Below are 21,688 nucleotides of genomic sequence, written 5' to 3' on the forward strand. Positions count from 1 at the left end.
ACATTCTTTCCCGGTAAGAGAAATATAGCTTCTGAACCACTCCAGTGTCATTAAGTCATTGATGCATTGTCTCATTTTTGTGGGCTACTTTTACTAGTAGTGGAAAAGGATGTATTTCACACTTGTGCTCCTGAATGAAATGCACAATTTTTTCATGCTTTCAGGTGCCTGTGCCAGATTTAAAAAAAAAAAAAAAAAAAAACCCAGAAAACCCCCAGTAAGACAGCCAGTTGTAAGTGTCCTAGGGAGAATTCTTTTTAATCAGCTGAGGCCAATCCACATGTTTGTTCCATCCCAGGTGAGTGAGTGCAAAACTCATGAGGAGCTCAACTTCTACAAGGGTGAAAGACTTGTCTTCCAATTTGACTTTTTGCTCTTGGCTGACACCCTGCTGGTTGCTCTGTGCAATCAATGTAGGTGTAGTGGTCATCTTTGTACAGGTTGGAGATCTCTAGGATTGTGGGAAGAAGGGCTCTGATGATAGTCTCAACCACCTGCAACTTCAAAAGGCCTACGTTTTGAGTTTTTCTCCAAACACACACATAGTCCAAAGCCATTTGAGCTTTCCAGCCAGAGAGGTGGGCATTCTTGGTGATTTTTTTTTGAATGGTGGTCCAATAGCTATTTCCCTGATTTCTGTAAGATATTCACCATTGCAGAGTTTTTTGTACTGAGCGTGGAATGACCTGTAGCCTGTCAGAGCAATCATACAGTAACAAAAAAAGGGCCTGAGGTATATTTGGAAACAGTAAAGTTTGCTTAATAAAACCTTCTTCTGTGAAGGTCTCTGCCTTTCTGTATGTGGATATATGCCTTGAAAAGCCATGACCATTTGGGAGTGCATGAGAATTCTCGTTTGAGGGTGGTATCATCATCCTACTAAGGGAGTGCACTCTCCCAACTGCCTCAGTTCCTTTGCTGGCATCACAGAGAAGAAATGGAATTTGCTTTTGGTCTTCAGGACTAGACTTACTTTTTGCCTAACTTGAGACTTTATTGTAAATAGTTTAGAGTATTTTATAGTAATTTCTGGGAGCCCTTGGCTTCTTACTGGGACTACTAATAGCTGAAAGCCTGTGCTGTTGCACAGGTGTAATTCATAAAGTCATGTACAGTATGTAAAAAAATCCAATAATAGGGGCTTGTTTCCATGCACTGTGTTGTAGTAAGCAGTGTTGCTGTTTATACATGTTCCCCAAAGTTTGTGTGCAGAGTGATATTCTAAACAAAAAGTGCACTCAACCGTGCTTGTAGTTGTTTCCATTGCTTCACACTGAGTCAACAGTCATTCTAGGCATCAGAGTGACACACAGATAGTGATAATCCTAGAATCTTGTTATACAGTTGTCTGACCCTGAGCCTGTAAGGGCTTCAAGAAGTGTGCACCTCTTGCTTGCTGATCAGACCAGAGACGGATGCCCACATTCATCTTGCCACTCATCTTTTCTTACCCTACAGTCTCTGGGTTTTTAAGGGCATAATAAATGGTCCACCCATTAGGAAGCCCTGCCTTTGAGATCTAAACCTTGTCCTGATAAAGCTGATGGGTTCTCCTTATAAGCCTGTTACTTCCTTTGTCATTTATCATTGAAAACAGCTTTCCTGATAACTATCACATCTGCTGAGAGGGTGAGGGAGCTCAGTCCTTAGATGACCATTCCACATTACACTGTGGTCTACAATGAGAGAATCACCATGAGGGTGCATTCTACCTTCATGCCCAAGATGGTGTCATATTTCCATCTACTTCAATGCATTTCACCACTCTGTATCTTTTCCAGATCCTCACTCCCATCCAAGGGAACTTCCTCTCCGTGCCCTAGGTGTAAAAAGGTCACTACTTGCAAAGGACCAAGTCATTTAGACAGTCTAGTAGGTTATTTGTAGCCTGTTGGGAGAGTGTCAGGAAAACCTGTAACCAAACAGACTTTCACTCTGGATTAGTAGATGTATAGAATATTGCCACATTTTAGCCAGGAAGCCAGTATTCCCTGGTTTAAAGATCAAGTCCATGAGAATTACCACAGCTTCAGTGGCGTGTTTTAGACAAGTTCCTATGGTGGAGATGTGCAAATCAACAACTTGCAGTTCAGTACAGACATTCACAGAGTGCTACTTTTGGACTTGGCTTTGTTCTTCAGTGCCGGGTTTGGCAGAACAGTGCTGCCATCCAGGTTTAGCTAAGAACTTGTCCATCATCCTCTTGGTGGAATGTTGTTTGCTAATCTCCCACGGATAGCAAATGTACAAAGGCCCTTGAAGAAGTAAGGTTACTTTCTAGTGACTGTTGTCCATGCTACCCGCCCACCTTCCCCTCTACCTCAGTTCTGTATAATATCAAACCTGCAGTTTCAGAGAAGGAACTGAGGGTAATGGGGTGTGTGTGTGTGTGTGTGGGTGTGTGTGGGGGGGGGGGGGGGGGGAATCCTAATATAGAGTAGGGTGATGACATCACTCTTCTGACCTAAGGACATGGCTTTTTCAAGGCATTTCTGCAGCTGAGCATCAGGGGAACCTTATTCTTCAAGTGTGAATACATGAGTGCCATTCTTGAAGAGCATTAGTTACTGATAAGTAGCTTCTCTTAAAAAACAGGGTGTATTATTAGGTTGTATTGGGGACTGGATTTTATTAGTTGACTGTTAGAGATGTGAGACCTTTTATCTCTAGATCTGGCCCATGTAAAGACTGCAAAGCTTATAATATGACAGCCCTTCAGCTTGTTAGGGTTCAGTTTTGATTATTGATTAACAAGACATCAGATAACTCAGCTCAATCAGTTTATTAAACATAGACAAATCAGCACAGATAGAGAAGTTCATACTTTATCAACTCTGGGGAGCAGGCTTGCAGTGATCACAGCTTACATCTTTCATCTGTGTCTGTTCCAAAATTAACCCAACTTGACTTATACCTGTATTTATATTGTACTGGTTTACAAAACATAGAAAATTAATACACCTTGCTCCCTCTTTCTTACCTAGTTTTATACAGTGCCATTCTGGATGTTAGTAGACCGTAGAGGACAGATAACATTAGGAATGAGAGATCTACGCTAATAGTATCTGGCGCACAGTTCATATTTGGCAAGCCTCAGTAGAACATACATCATGTTTTTGACAACTCAATAGAACATACATTTTATTTCTAATGAAGTCTGCACATACAAGAAGTCAAACTAAAAGTCAGATGTTCATTATCAAGTGTTTGCCGTGTTAACATGCACCCAGGAATAACATTCTCTTTTTTTTCTTTGTAGCATAAGCAGCACTATAATGGACGTAGACAGCACAATTTCCAGTGGGCGTTCGACTCCAGTTATGATGAACGGCCAAGGAGTTACTGCTTCATCGGCAAAAAGTATTGCTTATAACTGTTGTTGGGACCAGTGCCATGCTTGCTTCAACTCCAGCCCGGATCTGGCAGATCACATTCGCTCCATACATGTAGATGGTCAGCGAGGAGGGGTTGGTTTTATTTCTTCTTTGCTGTCCTATCTCTATGCATTAATATTTTGTAGCACTTTCATGAAGTCATGTCAACAGTTTTGCATTTTCAGATAACTATCTTTACCTGCATATGTTTGTTGAATGATAAAATTAGATGCCAGCTATTGCAGCTTTATTTGGAACTCTTGCAGGTTGGTGTATGTCATCACAAATTTCTTTGAGTAGATAAAATAGCTCATGTTAGGAAATGCAGCGTCTGAAGGAAATGGGGCCTGGATGATTTATACTAGTCATTCTGCTTAGGACTTTTTAAAAAAAATGGATTCCTAAAGTTAGACTCCTTTGTAAATCTGACCTGATAATTCAAAAGTTCTAAGCTCCAAATTTTAAATCAAATTCAGAAAAAAAAGCCAATATTTTAAGTTGATTTGTGTATGTGATGGATTTTTTTTCACAGCAGTTTGGCCATAACGGCAGTTGTCACAGGTACAATGGAAGATAAAGTATGTATGTTGTGTTTTGTATTGTGGGTACCTTAACATTCAACCCTTTCTTGCCACTAATTTAAAAAAAAATTCTTTAAAAACTTTTGTATGTTTTTTTTTTTTCCCTCCTGTGCTCTGTTTCCGGTTCCAAGTGTTATCGTTTGAGTTGCAATTACATAGTTTTAAAACTGAATAGTTACCTTTTGGAACCCTGTGTTTCCTCATAAGCTCTTCATTGTTGTTATGCTTCCTTTGATACATTTTTTTTGTAAGTGAGGAAAGGATTTGTCCTTGGCAGTGTTGGTCCTAGGATACTGGAGACCAGGTGGGTGCGGTAATATCTTTTATCGGACCAACTTCTGTCGGTGAAAGAGACCAGCTTACATAGTGCTCTTCAAGAAAAGACCTCAAAGAATTTGTCCATAGAGATGCTGGTTATTTGGGTGCTGAAGCTGTTAGTATCTCTTTTAATTATCCATAGTTGGAGCTTGTTTTGTAATGGTTTCTAGAATACATATTACTGCATACAGCTCAGATAAAAGCTACATTTGACCATTTTAAGAGTGTAAAATGTCTTTGGCTTGGCACTGAATATGTAATAGTGTTGGCTGGCATTGGTCCAGTTCATCCTGAGAATGCAGGATCTCATACTTACAACAGTATTTGTAGTTTGACAGTTCTCTACAAGATGTACCCTCAAAAGATGTGCTTTTGTATTTTCAGGCTGTGCATAGTCTTAGGCCTTGTTAATACTTGGGGTTTTATAAAAAAAAAGATAACATGCTCTGAAAGCTTCTGGCGTCTTTATGCCAGTGTTAATTTAAAGCTACATCCCGAGTTAAGTATTAAGAAGCCCACTGTGTTATAGAGCATTAATCTGGTCCCTTATCAACACATGAAGCCTTCCTTGTTCTCATAGAAATCTGTCTGAGTTTCTTACAACGATGTAGTTTAAAAAAATAAATTGAAAGCCATAGAATTAACTTGGTGTCAGTGATGTCATTGCAGAGTAAACTGGCTTTGGATTAGGTATAAATACTAGAGACCCATCCAATTTCTATATCATGTAAAATGCATCAGATTGAGTGGTGGCAGTCACTCATCCTAAATTCCTTGGACAGGTATCATTACTTAAACTAGTCTGTGATCAGTATTTCTCAGTTTCTTCATGCCTGTTTTGACAAGGATCTTCCCTACAAATAGGAGTTAATAACTTCTAATGCCCTATCTGGAGTAGAATTTAGAATTGTCAAGTTTTGGATTTAATAACTCAGTCTGTTATTAAGGGAGACTTCATGGTATGACTGTATCTTGTTAATGTTATTCCTTAGCAGGACTTAATCTTCCTGTTAGATGTTAGGTAATATTCAGTTGCAGGCATTGCAGTGCAGTTGGCCAATCTCAGACATTTTACCATGTGCAAAATATGCAGAGTTGCCATGTGAAGATCTCTGCATATGTTCACCAACTGTTATGCATGGAATGTGGATTACAACAATAAAACTGCTAGTCCACATCAGTATTCTGCCAGCTTTCACACTCTCCACTCTTTCAGGCTTTTTTAAAGTTGGATTTGTTTTTTTGAAGCTTTCATGTTTCTTTAATGTTTGCATATTTCTCTGTATTTTAATATTCTTGGAGTTTTTAGTTTACAAAATGTGCTCTGTGATAGACTGTACTTCGTTTTCAGAAAAGAGTCGTTTGCGTGAAGCTCTGAGTGTCTGAATTGCAATCTGTCTACACTTGTCCATTTGTGTGCCCTGCTGTAATTTGGAATTTGTTGTTAAAAATTAAATTCTTTGATTTGGCAAGAAAGAGACTGACAGTTACTGTCAGGTTTGTTTTACAAGAGTAGGTGTATGTGCACCACCTGCAGGTGAGGTGGTTGAATAGCTCATGGCTTTACTGTGGAGTTTTCAAGCCTACTTACGCACAATGACTGTAGCTTGTAGAGAACAAGAATTATAGGCAAGGGAACAATGAGAGACATTCAACATAGTATGATTAAATGTACAGGCTGCATATAATATATATATATATAACTAATACCCAAACTACCTGTAGGACTTTTCCAGTGTGGGCACCAAATGGCACATGTGGCTGGGGGTAATATAAACCTGAGGGTGAGTGTGAAGGCCATCCTACGTCTATACCTCAGGCCTGTTAAAGGACTCTGATGGAAGCCAGAATCCCATCCCACTCCCTTTCCTGAGGTAGGAGAGAGTAATGGTCTCAAGTTGCAGTGGGGAGGTTTAGGTTGGATATTGGGAAAAACTTTTTCACTTGGAGGGTGGTGAAGCACTGGAATGGGTTACATAGGGAGGTGGTGGAATCCCCTTCCTTAGAGGTTTTTAAGGTCAGGCTTGACAAAGCCCTGGCTGGGATGATTTAGTGGGGGAGTGGTCCTTCCTTGAGCAGGGGGTTGGACTGGATGATCTCCTGAGGTTCCTTCCAACTCTGATATTCGATGATTCTATGAGGGAAGCCACAAGGTACATGAGACAGAGGCATACCCCCTCATCATGAGCTGCTGTGTCCAGGACCAGTCCCCATGCAGCCCATTGAGTTATATGGACCTCAGTCAAACACTTCTAACTCACCAGCCACACTGGAACCTTCCAAAGTTGGAACAATTATAATTGAAACACCCAAAACCAGATGTCCAGCATGCCAGATGAAAAGTGAAAACCTATATGGCAGTTTGACAGTTTTGCCATTGTGTAAAAATCCCTTCCAGATCCCCAAATGATCAGTCTAGTCCCTGCCATCAAAGGAGATCCAACATACTAGTTTAAGGGTAGGTCTGAAACAGGGAGCCCAAAATGGCTGTTTGCCTATGCAGCAAACCATTGCAGCCTTCTTCCTCCTCCAGGCAGGAGCCAATCACCCTGTCCCATTGCCACCCTCACCATCCAATGGTAGCAGTGGTGAGTGGGACAGGCTCTGGAGCTGGAATGCAGCATGCAATACCCTTTTTCCCAGCCACTCCCCCCCCCCCCCGCCCAAGGGGAAGGTGAAGGGGAAAAGGAAGCAATCCACCCTTTCCCCCAGTTATAAAGGAAAAGGAGAGAGGGAAGCAGCAGCACATGGAATACAGCCCTAGTTGCTCCTGGTTGAGATCTATCTCTCCTCCTCCTTCCCCCCACCCTCCATGTCAGTGCTTCCTGCCCCATCAAAGCTGCCAACAAAGTGATCGTTTTCTTTTTACTCACAGACATGAAATTAGCAAATACCTTGGAAAATTAATTAAGAGATACTATCAATTTAAAGACACTTCTGTATGATAATTTTTTACTTCATCGTTTTGCAATTAATATGTTTGGATAGAATAGGATAGCACAAAACATGTAAAATCACAAAAATTGGCCTGGGAGATTGGGGGTGGATATATATATAAAATGACTTTTAAATCTTTTTAAATTGCCAAAATTTGAAGGTGTCCCTTTAATGCACCGCTTTTACTTTTTCATCTGCTTGGGTTTTTGCTCCAAAGTCCAGAGAACTCAGATCCTCTTCTTTTTTTTTTTTTTTAAGCAAAATAGAACTGTGTGTGCAGGGGCAAGTGATAAAAAAAAATTACAGAAAGAATTATTTCAAGTTGATGGTATATACATGATGTTTGTTGAAAGCCATACTTAGGGTCTCTGTACATAACGATTAAAGCCAATAACCTCAAATTCAGCAGCTCCGTCTTTTGAAAGTGAAAGTGTATTTAAAAAACATGCTTTTTAAAATTACTTGAATGTAGCTGCTTATGGCATCAGTTAATCTTTGGAATATGATGAATAACAAAAGCCTAGTTAAAGTTTATGTTGGAGGGTATTTTTTTTGCTGCTGTTTTTTGTCATCAGCATTTTGAACCCATGGGAGAATGTAGAGAGAGAACTCAGGAAGTAGAAGTTTGAGTTTTATGGGAGGAAAGAAATGGACATAGAAATAATTGGCACCTTAGAAGGAGTGTTAATCCATATGTGTATCTAGAAATAAATTCCTTTTCCTCCATCATCCAGAAGCAGTTAGATTCCATGGTGATAAATGCCCTAGAAAAACCCAGTTACCTAAGATGGGGTTAAAAATCATACTAGGCAAGGATATCTTTTCATCCCACAATAAATATGTCTGGATGTATGCTGTGATGGGAATAATGTGAATATGTGGTTTAGTTTGGAGTGTCCAAAAATTCACTATTGTTGAACAGTTATTTAAATACTTTTTAGTACCTTGAAACAAAGTTTTAACTTGATTCCCTCATATAGAAGAAATGGACTGTTGCTTTTATATGAGAGTAAACCATTTTGTCCTTTTCTCTTATGAGAAGAATGTAAAGGTGATTAGTCAGTTTGGATCTTTCTTTTCCTTTCTTAGTATGTATTAATCATTAGAGGTTTTCAAGATTTGGAAGATATCTCTAGGGTTCATGGTGTAGCTCCTGAACTTATTTATAGGGGGCAAGCACTTGGGCACCAAAATTTTGTTCCTGAGAAACTGCTGTTATGAATGCCTGTGGGCCTTATTTCTTTCCCAAAATTCTGGGCAAGCTGGTATGAGAAAGCAAATAATTCTTATTTATTCAGGGTCTAAACACTTTTTGTGTATCCTTTGAACCAACATGTTTTGTATTCATAACATAATCAAATAATATGTTTTTAGACTTCTGTAAGAATTAATTACATATTTTTCCTTTATTAGGTATTTGTTTGCTTGTGGAAAGGTTGCAAAGTATATAATACACCTTCAACAAGTCAAAGTTGGTTACAGAGGCATATGCTGACACACAGTGGGGACAAACCTTTCAAGGTAAGCTGTTTTTATAAGAAATCATGTTTTGTATGTTGAAAATGATAAACAATTCTACTTTTTATGTTTGGGCTACATTTTTAACACAGGAGGATTTTCTAAAAGTATCGAGAGAGACAAACTTTGGCCAATTGCACTTCATTAATCATTTATATTATTATAGCACGTGAAGGCTCCATCACGGTACGAACACAGATGAAGACACAGTCTCTGCCCCACAGAGATTGTACATTTATTCCCAATGCCTTTATCCGAAGTGGTATGGGAGTCTTAAATTTAACTGTCTTTCCTGAAGCTCAGCTTCCAGTTTAACCTATCTGTTTATGCTGAAAACAGGTGGAAGCATGACTCTTATGTTTTAAACGTCCACTCTTGGTGAATAAAAAAGCATGTGAATCCTGCATCTAGATGACAGCCATTTTTGCAAACAAAATTTAATTAGTGAGCGATATTTATGATCAACATATTTCTTCTTAATGTAGTAAGGAAATGTGAGTCAGGAATAGAGGTCCATATAGCTGACTATATTTCTTGCATAGCATTTTCTAACTTTCTCTCTCTCTTTCTCCCCCCCTAATCTGTACCTGTGATTCTAGGTATAGTAGTGTTTATCATTCCCATATCCACCTATCCGTTATTAATGGGTTGCTTCATCCTCTTATGGATACAGTGGGGCAGTTCATAGCTGTCAATCCTGGATCACTTGATGGTAAGTCCCACCCACACTATTTCCAGTCTGAAGTTCTCCCTCCATGCAGGGTTCATCATTTTGATGAAACATCAATTTGGGCTGTTCTTCCTTTTTGATAACTTACCTAGGTAGTATTTTTTTTCTCTCTAAAAAGTAGTACTATTTTTTTTTCCTGGCTACTCTATTGCGTTTTCTTTTTTTAAGGCATTTATATTTCTCAAATACAATTTTTTTGTTATAATGACCTCTGCCAGATGTTATTTCTCTGCAGAGCTCATATTTGCATCATGGCAGAAAAAGAGAAGCTACGGTCAAAGTCTGAGATGAAAAAATGCAATCCATCTCTCCAACCTTGTATGAAAACTAAAGTGTCGTTTTTCACCGCAAACTGCGTAACATAATATGAGGATTTCTGACTCAGAAGATGAATGACAAAAGGGCAATTCAGTACCAGCCCTCAAGCTTGTTCAGGGGAATTAAATTGGCATGGAGGTGATGGCTCTTATTTTTAGAAGCTCAACAGATGGGTCAGAGATCCTTAACACCTCCAGATATGATTATTCCAGTAACTGATCCAGTGCTTACTGCTAGTCCTGGAAACAATTTTGAAAGTTATTGATCAGATGAAACTTCTCCTTTAATTCCCCCGCACTTTGAGATTTAAAATGGGTATTTTCTGCTTTATAAATAGAGGCAAGTGGTGGTCATTGTTCTGAAAGAACATCTCTTCCTGTAGCTTTCTGGTAGCATGCAAACTTGTATTGGGCCTAATCCTGACTAGATAGGCCTGTCCTAATTGTCCTTATGCAGCAGTTAGAGATGTCAGATATATTTTTTTTATCATCAATCTGCCTAGACCAGCAAGATTATTCCTGTCAAAGTTTTAAGTTTTAGTATGGTATAAACAAGCAATCGAAAGTCATAGGCATTCAACCAAGGCATTACTATAAATCAGAGAAGCTTAGCCCATGAAAGATTAGGTAAAAAAAAATCCAATTTTAGAGACATTTGCCTTTGAAAATGTAGGCTTTTTAGGGGGTACACCCAACAATGGATGATGAATTATTTCATCTTCAGTTACAGTTGCCATAGTTAGTTACCTAGCAAAAGACAGAAGCTTCTGAAAAGATCCCAGCCCCAGTAGACGCCAGCTTTTAGGTTAATGTATTTGCATTGGTGAGAACTCGTACATCTAAACTTCCAAGCAGTTTGTCCTAGATGAAGGCATCTTATGTTACATGTGCTGATATTGCTAATCTGTTCCCAGTACTTTTTGGCTAAGGTTGATGAAAGACTACAACTATTGGTCAATAATGCTCATCATGGCTCTGTCTGAGTAATTTCAGCATTTCATCCTATTATCCTCTAATTCTTTGTGTATCTGGTGAATTTTCCTTAAACTCTACTGATTTTTTTTTTTAAACACCTCCTGTGGTAGCTGTGACTCTGGGGGAAGTTTGCATCTCCAGTGGAGCTTGCTGCCATCTTTTTTTTTTTTTTTTTTTTGGTTCCTTTCAGAGAATCTAGCACCAGAAATCAGACTGAAGTAATCAAAGCACCCATGTGCCATGATTTCCAGGTATTGGGGAGTAGACTGTTCCCACATATATATGGGGGCAGAGTCTTTAATGTCTGTACTTGAATGGATGGAGAATATGCTATGGCCAGTGCCAAGACTGGTTGAACTAACATTATGGGTGCCTGTCTCTGACCTAATGCACTGGATGCTCTTTATTAAGGTTTTCTGGACCGCAGTGCTAATGGCTTACATTGTAACTACTTGTCTTTCATTTGGAAAATGCCATTTTGAGCAATGGAAGAGAGTTTTCACCTTCTGAACATGATTAGTGAGGGAGTGCATTCGGATATCAGGTGCAGTCATCCTTTGCCTGTTGTATGGCAGAAAGGGTAGGTAGCATTGATGGATACAGACACACATGGCTGTAATTATCTGGCCTTCATATAGTATTCATTAAAGGCTCAAAGATCTACCACATCACAAGAAAATCTCTTTGATGAAAGGTAGTGTCTAGTCTCACTAAGGCCAAAGAGAATGTGCACCCCCCAAGTTTCAAGTATATTATCCATTCATCATCCTTCATCTACAGCAGGAAAATTTTTTCAAGAGGCTGACTTCTGGGTCTGAATTCAGGAGTTCCCAAAGTCAAATTGTTCAGCGTCATAGCAGAAGCCAAAGTATTCTGAGTCCTATTACACACTCAGCAACTCCTACTTTCAGCGAAACCCTGTGTTTGCTACAAGTTAGCACATAGCTAACCCTGGTCAGTATCTGCTTCTCAGAAACGTCTTGTCAGGTTGACTAGGACTTTTTGTTCCTGATGACCCCAGTCAACTCAAACACAGGATCCTCAGCAATATCCAGCTACAAGATCTACTTCAGAGAAATCCCTCCAAATGATCCCCTTTGAGAATGCATTTGAGTTCAGTCATACCAGCAAGAGACATTGCAGGAAATCTGATCCCATCAAACCTGAGATATCTGGCAAAAGTTGGGAAGGGTTGTAATTTCAAGGAGGGCTTCCTGATACCCAGAAAGCCAGAAGAACTCAATCCTAACATGAATTCCTGAGAAGCCAAACTTCACCCGGTTAAGAAAAATTTCATATCATCTCTGGGTGCTAGTCACTAGTGTTCATGATTGATTACCCAACATTCTGTCTTGTCCTCACAAAGATCACTGAAATACATAGAAGTCCTACATGATTCAGACATGATTCACCTCAAAGCCTTCCCTCCCCATGATGGGATCCAGAACATTGTGGATTTGGCAGGCAGGATTTGCCAGAGTAGGCATCAACAAGAGCTGTGCTACTAATGTCACTGCTGAAGGCCAAAACAATGTGTGGATTAGTCACGACACAAATGTGTATACTGCAGGACTATTCATGTGGCCACAGAGCCTTGTATGGCATTGAGGAAATGGACAACTTCCTAGCCTTGCTGGCTTGGTGGCAGATCAAGGTTCAGACTGAAATTAGGCATGGACTTCCGCTAATCTCCAGTTACTCCAGTGGGATTGTGAACCCATGCAGAGACTGCACAATTCAAGTACTTGGTCTCTTCAGGTATTGCAGCGGCTTCATATTAATGTTATGGAGATGAGGGCTGCTTGAAAGCACAATGGACTTTCAGAGAACTGACATTTGAGCCACTCTGTCTCGTATAAGTGCTAAAACAGAAAAAAAGAATTTCACTTCCTTTATTAGGAAGCCTTTCACATGTGAGATTGGGCTGTCCCCCACAGGACATTGCTCGTTGCCATTTACCTAGCACAAAAGGAAAATAAGATTGCAGACATGCTTAATAAATGGGTAATGGACCTACCTGCCAAAATTAAGGAATAAGGATAGTTAGTGGATGAGAGCTTTTTTGGGTGGGGAACACCAGAGAGATCTATTTGGAACCCTCCAGAAGAATGAGCTACCAATATTCTGTAGAAGGCACTGGGAAGAAATGCATTTCCACAGATTTTTGTCGTAGCAAAGGTTCTGATCAAACTCAGGAGATTGAGGAATTCCCCCCCCCCCCCCCCAATGCTTTGGTTTCACGTGGGTCTCAATCCCGTTAATGATAGTAGTGGCTAATCCCATCAGCATGAGAATTTGACCATATTTTATCACATAGAACTTGGGCACCTCTGTACATCCCAGTTTAAAGTCTCTTTACTTGTTGGCATGGGTCTTACAGTTCAAGAGCTAAGTACTGTTATGGTGGAAAGTAAGATGATGTCTCTCTTAGAGTCCTGATTCAAATTCTTTTAGCTTTCTGAAGACATCTCTCATAAGGATGAAGGATAAGGGCATTGGGAGATAACTGATTTTTGTATCAGTCTTCACTACAGAAGATACTGTATGGGGTGGAAGGAGTCTTACTCTGGACCTTCACATTTTTAGCTAATAAAGATGAGGCACTGTCAGACTGAGAGATGGCAAGAAGACTTGCTGGAACAAATAAAATACTGCAGTTTAAAAAGACCTAATGGTACACATCCAAGAATGTAATGGCTGAGTTGCAAACAAAAATGTAGTCTAATTAAAATCGCATGGGCTCCTGTAGCAGGACTGGAAGGGTAGTCAGGGTTGTGCCTATTTTTATAAAAGGCAATAGGATTGATCCTAGGAGTTAGACCTTGGAGCTTTTCTTCAAGTCCAGGAAAACTGGTTGAAAAGAGTCAGAGAATTATAAAACATATAGCTGAATGTGTGATAGGAACCAACTACCAGGGCTTTTATAAAAGAAAATTGTGCCTGTAGTCCACTAAAAGTAATTGAATGTATCTGTAAAACAGCACTTAAAAAAGAACTGGTAGATATAAATTGTTTGGATTTTCAAAAATCCTTAAACTTAGTTGCTTTGTAAACTAAAATGGAGTAAGAGGCAAAGTTTTATCTTGGATTAGAAACTGGCTAGGAGAAAACAAGGAACTGAAAAAATGGTCAGTTCTCAACTTGGCAAAAGATTAAATGGAAGATAGAGGAACTTCAGAGGAGCAGATCAGAGTTAAGCCATATGTCTTGTTGACAAATGTAAGATAATGCATACTGGAAGGAATAGTTTGAACTGATCATACATATTATTGGGTTCTAAATTAGCTATAGACTTGTCAGGAAAAAGAAATGGATGTATTGGGTATGTGTACACTGCATGCTAAGCTTGGGCTCTGACTCAGGTTTGAGCCCACTCTCACCCTCATCTGTCCACACACGTGGGTATGACTCAGGGTAAGCAAGCACTCAGAATCCTCCTACTGCTTCTGATAGGTCAGAGCCAAGTCCCGGTGTGTCTTGGGTTCATGTCCCATGTCATTTTGCCGTGTGGACTCAGTTCCAGCTGCAGATTCAAGTCAGAAGGTCTGTGTAGTGCAGTATGGATGCATCTGAGACTTGGTTTACAATGCAGTGCACACACTAAAGCACGCAGGCTTGGAAACAGAGTCCATAATTCTAGGTCCCACAGACCTGTGTTTACAATGTAGTGTAGACATCCATTGTGGACAGCTCAATGAAAATCTCTACTTGTTGTGAAGCAGTGCTCAAAAAAAAAAAAAAAAAAAAAAAAAGGGTGGGGGGACACACATGGTGTTAGGATTTTAAAGCATGGGAAAGAAAATAATGAAACTATAACAGTATATATATCAATGGTACAGATTTAACTGGAAAACTGTTCAATTCTGGTCGGTCAGTTTCAAAAAGGGTAGAGTAAAAAAGAGGGGAGAAGAGGTATGTTGATTAGAAAGATTTCTTATGTGGAGGATGAAATGACTGACTGTTTAGAGAGGAGACTGATCAAGTGTAAAGAAGGTAAAGTGGGTACTCCTCTGAACCTTTTCTTCTAGTACAAGAGAAAGATGTGTTCATTAAATTGAAAGATAAGCTTAAAAGTGTGTGTGTGTGAATGAATCAAACTCTTAAAAAACTAGTCTGGAATTTATTGCAATAGGTATCACTGAGTCATTCAGATGTGTTGGATTAGAAAAGGCTTCAGCATTTATGTGGTTAATGAGAACATGCACCATTACATTAAATAGGATTAAAATATATATTTTTAAGAAATATGTAAACCCTCATGCCAACCACTGAAGGTTTATCTGCACTGCAATAGGGCGGCATGACTGCAGCGCCAATAAGCATACTCAAGGCAGCTTTGAAGGAGCTAGTTATTAACCATAGCAATGTAGCCACGATGGCATGGGCCAGTCACCTGAATACAGTCCTGCTCAGGACTGTGGATCTGTCATTGGGTGTCTAGCTTACATGTTGTTGTTGTTCCCCAAAGATACACTGTATGTTTGAATGAATTCTTATTAGTACACCATTTTTCCCACAGAGTTGAGGATTATGTAAATTATGGGTATTTCAGTTATGAAAGTGTTTTTGCCCCTCTTACGAAGGAACTGATGGAAGACTATGGCCAGCCTAGCTACATCATGAGTAGCATGAGATGCTTCCTTGAGCCAAGTGACTTAGATCTTTTGGGCTGTGGTAGTCCACACACACGGAGCCAAGGGTGGTAATTTGTTGCAGTCTTCTCTTCAGAGAACTATAATTGCATATAACTGATTACCTCTTCCAGAAGAGAGAATGTCTCCCTTATACTTCCTTGGACTGTCCTGTTACTTGCTTATCACAGACACGATTAATATTGAACTTTTAATGATTTCAGCCAGCCTGATTGTTCCCCAAAGTGGATTGTAGTGCTTATGAGACTGACTTGCAATATCCCTTATTATGCCATATCCTGATAAAGCAAACAGAGAAAGGAAGTTGACCTGATTAAGCTGTTAGATGTACTAAACACACTCTTCAAAAACAGTTTCCTCAACAAAGTCAACAGGAATTTGACACTTGCTGAAAGGATTCATATGTTGGGAGAAATGATAGGTTCAAGGCAAGGTGCAACAATTAATTATTGACCTAGAAAGAATTCAGTGAGATTTAATCTGGGAAATTATAACCCTGAATAGAAATATCCCTGCATGCAAGACTCCATATTGAGGACATTGTAGCTGTTTCTTCCCAGCTAAAATTATTCCAGTGGGTGTATTCTGAGTTTCTTACATCTCTCTTGCAGGGTTTGCTTCTACAGTGGTTAGTATTTAAAGTAATAACTGATGTCAACATGGACACTTGTCAGAGGCTCTGGTATGGGAACTCTAGTCAGCAGTAAAAGAGAGAGCATTAAATAACTGAGTGGTCCTGCCAGCACCAGTCACTTCCAGAACTCATTAAAGGATGAGCACATTTGATATGCTTGATAATGGAATGACAGTTGCATAGCCCAGCAAACAGGATCAAGACGCTCCAGTCTTTATTTTGAATTCTGCCAGTTATTCTTCTGGCAAAATATCCTCTTCATCAGAGCACTGCACACGAAGGATGTATAAAATATTAAGGCAGATTGCCTAAGCAGACTGATAATTGAGCAATAACAATGTTCAAATCTGTAGGACTTATGCAGATGACAGATGTTTGAAACATCAAGATTGGATTTATTTGCAAAATTTCACATTTGTTACTGTCAAAAAGAGACATAATTTCTTTGAATCCAATAGAAATACAAAGGCAACATAACTTCTTTTCAGACCATGATTAGGAGTCTCTTCTTTATTTGTTAGAGTCCCATCAAATTTAAATGTTGAACCAACATGTCAGCTTTTTACTTGCTAAGACTTGTAGGTGTAATGTTCCATGTTTTCATCTTCCAGAAATGAGTATGTCAATACCCAAGGGTTGGATTTTCAGAAGTGCTTAGCTTTAGACTAACTCTGCACCCTTGGAGTCAGAATTTAGGCCAGTGCTGAATGCTTCTAATGCCACCCAAAGCAGCATAGGCATTGTGGCACTTAGAATTATTTTAGGATTTAATAATGTCCTCTCAAAATAAATACCATGACTGAATTAAGTTTGGATTTTTAAATTTGGAGAAAAAGAAGTTTCGTCTTTAAAACCTGACCATAGAAAGTAAGGTCTGGCTAAAATAAAAGCTCTGGTGTGCAAAGAGAGAACTTTTTATTCTTGACATAGGGTATTCTGTGAATCTGTAGGGGAATATTAAAAAGTATATTTTACAGATTTCAGTATAATTAGAATGGTTAACTGCTAAATGTTATACTCCCATCCACGTGCTGCTAGATATTAGAGGGGATCACATCTTGTTAGTCCACAGTAAATTGGGAAGTTCTGAAAGAAGGAACCGGAACTGAATGTTTGAGATAAAATAACTTCACAAGTTCGATCTTATCTGTTAAGTTGGAATTATTATAAAGGATAAAAAGTGCACATTTTAACCAAAAACAAATAGCATAATGAAAGCTTTTAAAGCTGCTATTTTAGTGGATCAGGTGCTGGAATATTTACAAGTGTCACCTATGGTTAGAACCTTTGTTTAACACATCAATGAGAACAACTGTATGGTCAGAAAGAGTGCAGATTTCTTAAGAGAAATCTATGGTAGAGCGTCTAGTTAAAGCTTTTCAAAATGTAAGTCGGCACTGAGAGTTTGTATAGATACATCCTTTCTTATATAGCACAAGCTATAATTCCAAAATAGCATTTATATTTTAAAGGGGATTATAGCAGATCTTTTGTTTTACTTCTTTACTACCTATTTCTTGCTTTTCCCTACCTATTCTGTAAATTAAATTCAATGTTGATTACTGCCCATTAGTAATGGTGGGTATGGGTACACTGGAGAAATTAAACTTCCTACATGTTAACTTATTTTCTCTTGAAGTAACATATCCACCAATCCGGACCCACCCTATGGTACTAACAAACAAAACCAAAAACACCTTAGATCTGAGTTTCTGAAAGAGAGAGGTTTAAAGTTATGCATAATAGTTGAGTTTGATTTATCAGAGGTCTTCTAAAGCTGTATAAGTATTTGGTGGGAAGCTGATTGGATGGGATTTAAAGTCCAGAGATCCTGAAATGACAGCCTGAACTGCTCCTATATCTTTGGAGAGGAAGAGACATAACCCATTAGTAACGGATTGCTGGATATATTATTTTAGAGAAAAAAAGAAAAGAACAGGTAAGACATTTTTCTCTTCTATTTCCTCTTGACTACAAAGTATTCTGTAGCATCTGTGGTATACTACACTTCTTTTAATTAGCTGTAATAATATAACCAACTATTGTCAAACTATGTTGAACATGAAGACACAGTAAAATAAATGGTCCTTATAAATAAATACTTTTGTATCTTGGTTGCAGGCTCAGTTGCTTAACTTTATAACTAATCATTTTTTGGGTGCTTTTTAGATGTAGACTGCACCTACTTGAGTATGTAAGTATGCTGTGTCAGCAATGACCTGGAAAAGAGCTCAGTTTTGGATAGAGCAAGTGCTGATTTTTGTGGTGAATCTCTTGAATGTCTTGTGTGTGGTTGGAGAACAATGAAGTTTTGACCAGCTGTGTAATCCACCCAGACAGACTAGAAACACCACTGTGTCTTATGAACCTGCCTTCCAGAAACATGTCTGGTACACATTTACCTGGCATATTTGTAGAAAGTATTACTGTTTCACTTTCATTTAATAAGTCTGTAATGTTGTCACGCTTATAATATTGCATTTTTTTTCTGGGACTATTTTCTGAGCTCTAGCACACATTGCTAAGAGTGTGACTTTAAATTTTGCAAGGACTGTGGTTCTACTTAGGGTCAGGTTTTTTTGCTTTGTTCAAATCTTGTCAGAGCTAATGGAGCTAGGAAGATTTTAAAGTGAAAGTTAAGAAGGCTGTGTAACACAACTTCAGTAGAGAGCCCTATTTTTTTTTATAAAGGCTAAATAGTAGAGAACCTCAAGTTTTATTTTAGTGACTTTCAATTTCATTTCATGAAACCATCTTGTGTTCATGTAGAAGTCACCAGCTTCTAATGATTTCAGAACTACAGAAAAAAACATTTTTGCTAGAAATTATGCTTTCAGATAGTTGTTTTCATCCTTACTTCTGCTGGCACAAGTTTGATATATATATATATTTTTTTACATGATTAAGCTCAGATTCTTATTTGACATCACTATGAATTCAGAGTAATTGAAGTCACATTGGTGTTACTCCAGCTTTACAGTTGTGTAAATGATACTAGGATCCTGGACCACTGTATTTAATTTGTCCACAGATGCACTTATTAGGTGCTTATATGTGTTCCAAAGCCAAAGGGAGGATTGTGCTCATCTAGTCTGACCTTCTGTATATAACAGGTGTCTATAGAACTTTCACTAAATAATTCCTGAAGCATATTTTATAGAAAAATATCCAGTCTTGATTTAAAAATTGTTAGTGATGGATAATCCACCATGACCCTTAGTAAATTGTTCCAGTGGCTGATTACTCACCGTTAAAAATGTATGCCTGATTTCCAGTCTGAATTTGTCTACCTTCAACTTCTAGCCATTGGGTCATGTTATACCTTTCTTTGCTAGCTTGAAGAGCCCAGTATTAGGTATTTGTTCCTGATGTAGATACTTACAGATTGTAATCAAGTCACCCCTCAACCTTCTCTTTGTTAAAATAAATAGATTGAGCTCCTTGAATCTGTCACTGGGAGGCATGTTTTTTAATCCTCTGATCATTCTTGTGGCTCTTCTGAGAGCCCTCTCCAAATTATCAACATCCTTCTTGAATTGTGAGCACCAGAAGTGGACACAGTATTCCAATAGCAGTCATAGCAGTACCAAATAGAGAAATAAAATGTCCTTTCCTATTCAAAATTCCCTTGTCTATCCATCCCAGGATCATGTTAGCTGATTACCCAAATCTTTTTCAGAGTCACTGCTTCCCAGGATAGAGTTGCCCATTGTGTAATCATGGCCTACATTCTCTATTCCGCAGCTCAGAATGGCTCAGTTGGGAATGAGGGAGCAGAATATGCTAAGTGATAGCCCTATTTCCTCCCTTCATTCAGCCCAGTTTGCAAGGTCAGGATATGTGAGGAAGAGGTTTGTGGTTTTATTTCTTGGTCTGCACATGGATGTCATTACCTGCAGAGTTACAGCCTCCCACACTCCTCCAGCCGCTGCAGTGCCTGACTATCAAGGGAGTTTTCCTAAGTGAGATTGGAAATAAGAGGATGCAGGCCAAACTCAAACAACAAAGTGATAATAGCGAGGGAGAGAGAAATAAGAGCACATTGTTTCATTTTTGGGCAGTGATATTTTAGTTCCTTTCAGCTACTAGTACAGTTAACTATCACTGTTACTTGGAAAGGGAGCTGAAAAAATTAATATTACATTCACACACACATCCATTCTTATCCCAGAATGATCGTCATAATCCATTTTCCCCGTCTTCCATTTTCCAGTGTCTGGCCCTGGAGGGAAGATTTCCCTCCCCAGCTCCTAATCGAAGTGAAATTAAAACATTTTGTCTATGAACTAAAACTAAGTAAAACTAAGACACATATTGAATTTTGTGCATTGTTGAAACATTGTTTTATGATTTACCATTTGTCTAATAACCAGATATGAGAACACTGACTATATCTGTAATTCTTTTGTTTATGACCAGGAGATTTCTTGGTCTCGTCTTGTTTTTCTGTTTTGTTTTCTGTCATTATCTTTTGATTACGCATTTTCTCAAAAAAATTACTAAGGTAACCTTACCAGGCCAAAATAACTGAGGTACTTCAAATTTGTAAAATATGTATTACAGTATCTTTTAAAAATAAGCATCCTTTATTAATAGTATAGTACTTCACAGTAAGTGTTAAGCTCAAAAAGTACTTTTTAAAAGCAATCTCAAACAATGAATTGTCACAAGGAAGGGCAGAAGAGGTAGATGTAAGAGAACATTATATTTGATAGGTAAATAAGGTTGTAAAGTAACTGCAGAGTAGAGCTAGTTCATGAATGGAGGGTTTTGAAAATGGGGTAAGTTTGAATTGAAAGGGGAAATGTCATTGAGGATGAGAGTGAATGGATCTGCTTCTTGCAGCAAGAGCTGTAGGTACAGTGTCTAAGGTTTTTCTCTGAGCTTTGAGAACTCTTTTTTTGTGCTGTACAGTAATCTGTTTCACTGGAAAAATATGTGACAGAAGCTAGGATGGGAATTTGTATCACAGTTTTTCTGTTCTTGCATAGAATTTCATGGCACTTTGAGAACTTGAATTGATTGCTTCTAATTTGCTGGAATTCAAGTAAGAAAAGGTAATCTGAAAAAACCTAAAATATAACAAATCAATTCTCTGCAGACTATCTGCCACTTGAATGAATGCCACAGATCATCCCCAATATTCTCTTGTCATTTTGTTTCCCCTTTAGTGTGTGGTTGGTGGGTGCAATGCCAGTTTTGCATCTCAGGGAGGGCTGGCTCGTCATGTGCCCACGCACTTCAGCCAGCAGAACTCTTCAAAAGTTGCCAGCCAGCCAAAGGCCAAAGAGGAATCTCCTTCTAAAGCTGGAATGAACAAAAGAAGGAAGTTAAAGAACAAAAGACGACGCTCATTACGTAAGTGTATGAGTTGTACTGATTTTTTCCCCCCTCCATTGACAGTATTCTCTTATTTTCCCCTTTTCCTTCCACCATGTCATCTCCATGCTCCCAGCTGCATATTTGAGATCCCTTTCCAGTGAAACTCAGAGACGCCTAGGATATATTTGCCAGGCAGCAATAAGCATCATTTTGCAGAGGGGCTGTTGGGAAAGGTTTTTCTGATACAAATATTAACGTGTTACATGTAGACATTGGGTGGGGAGAAAAAACCAGTTTTATGAAGTGATCTATAAAACCTTACTAAGTTTA

General features: G+C 38.8%; 1 protein-coding gene across 2 annotated transcripts in view; it reads left to right on the forward strand.

Moving 5' to 3' along the window:
• The window catches only part of AEBP2 (AE binding protein 2), an 87,408-nt gene that overhangs the window by 26,334 nt on the left and 39,386 nt on the right, over positions 1-21,688 (forward strand). For both annotated transcript variants that reach the window (XM_024203246.2, XM_024203247.2), the window contains exons 2-4: positions 3,260-3,467; positions 8,624-8,731; positions 21,208-21,394. In XM_024203246.2, the coding sequence (XP_024059014.2) occupies positions 3,260-3,467; positions 8,624-8,731; positions 21,208-21,394 (503 nt within the window). The remainder of the gene's footprint in view (positions 1-3,259; positions 3,468-8,623; positions 8,732-21,207; positions 21,395-21,688) is intronic.

The sequence above is a fragment of the Terrapene carolina genome, unplaced genomic scaffold, assembly GCF_002925995.2.
Source record: "Terrapene carolina triunguis isolate 2854851 unplaced genomic scaffold, T_m_triunguis-2.0 Scaffold112, whole genome shotgun sequence".
In the NCBI taxonomy this organism is placed as follows: Eukaryota; Metazoa; Chordata; order Testudines; family Emydidae; genus Terrapene; species Terrapene triunguis.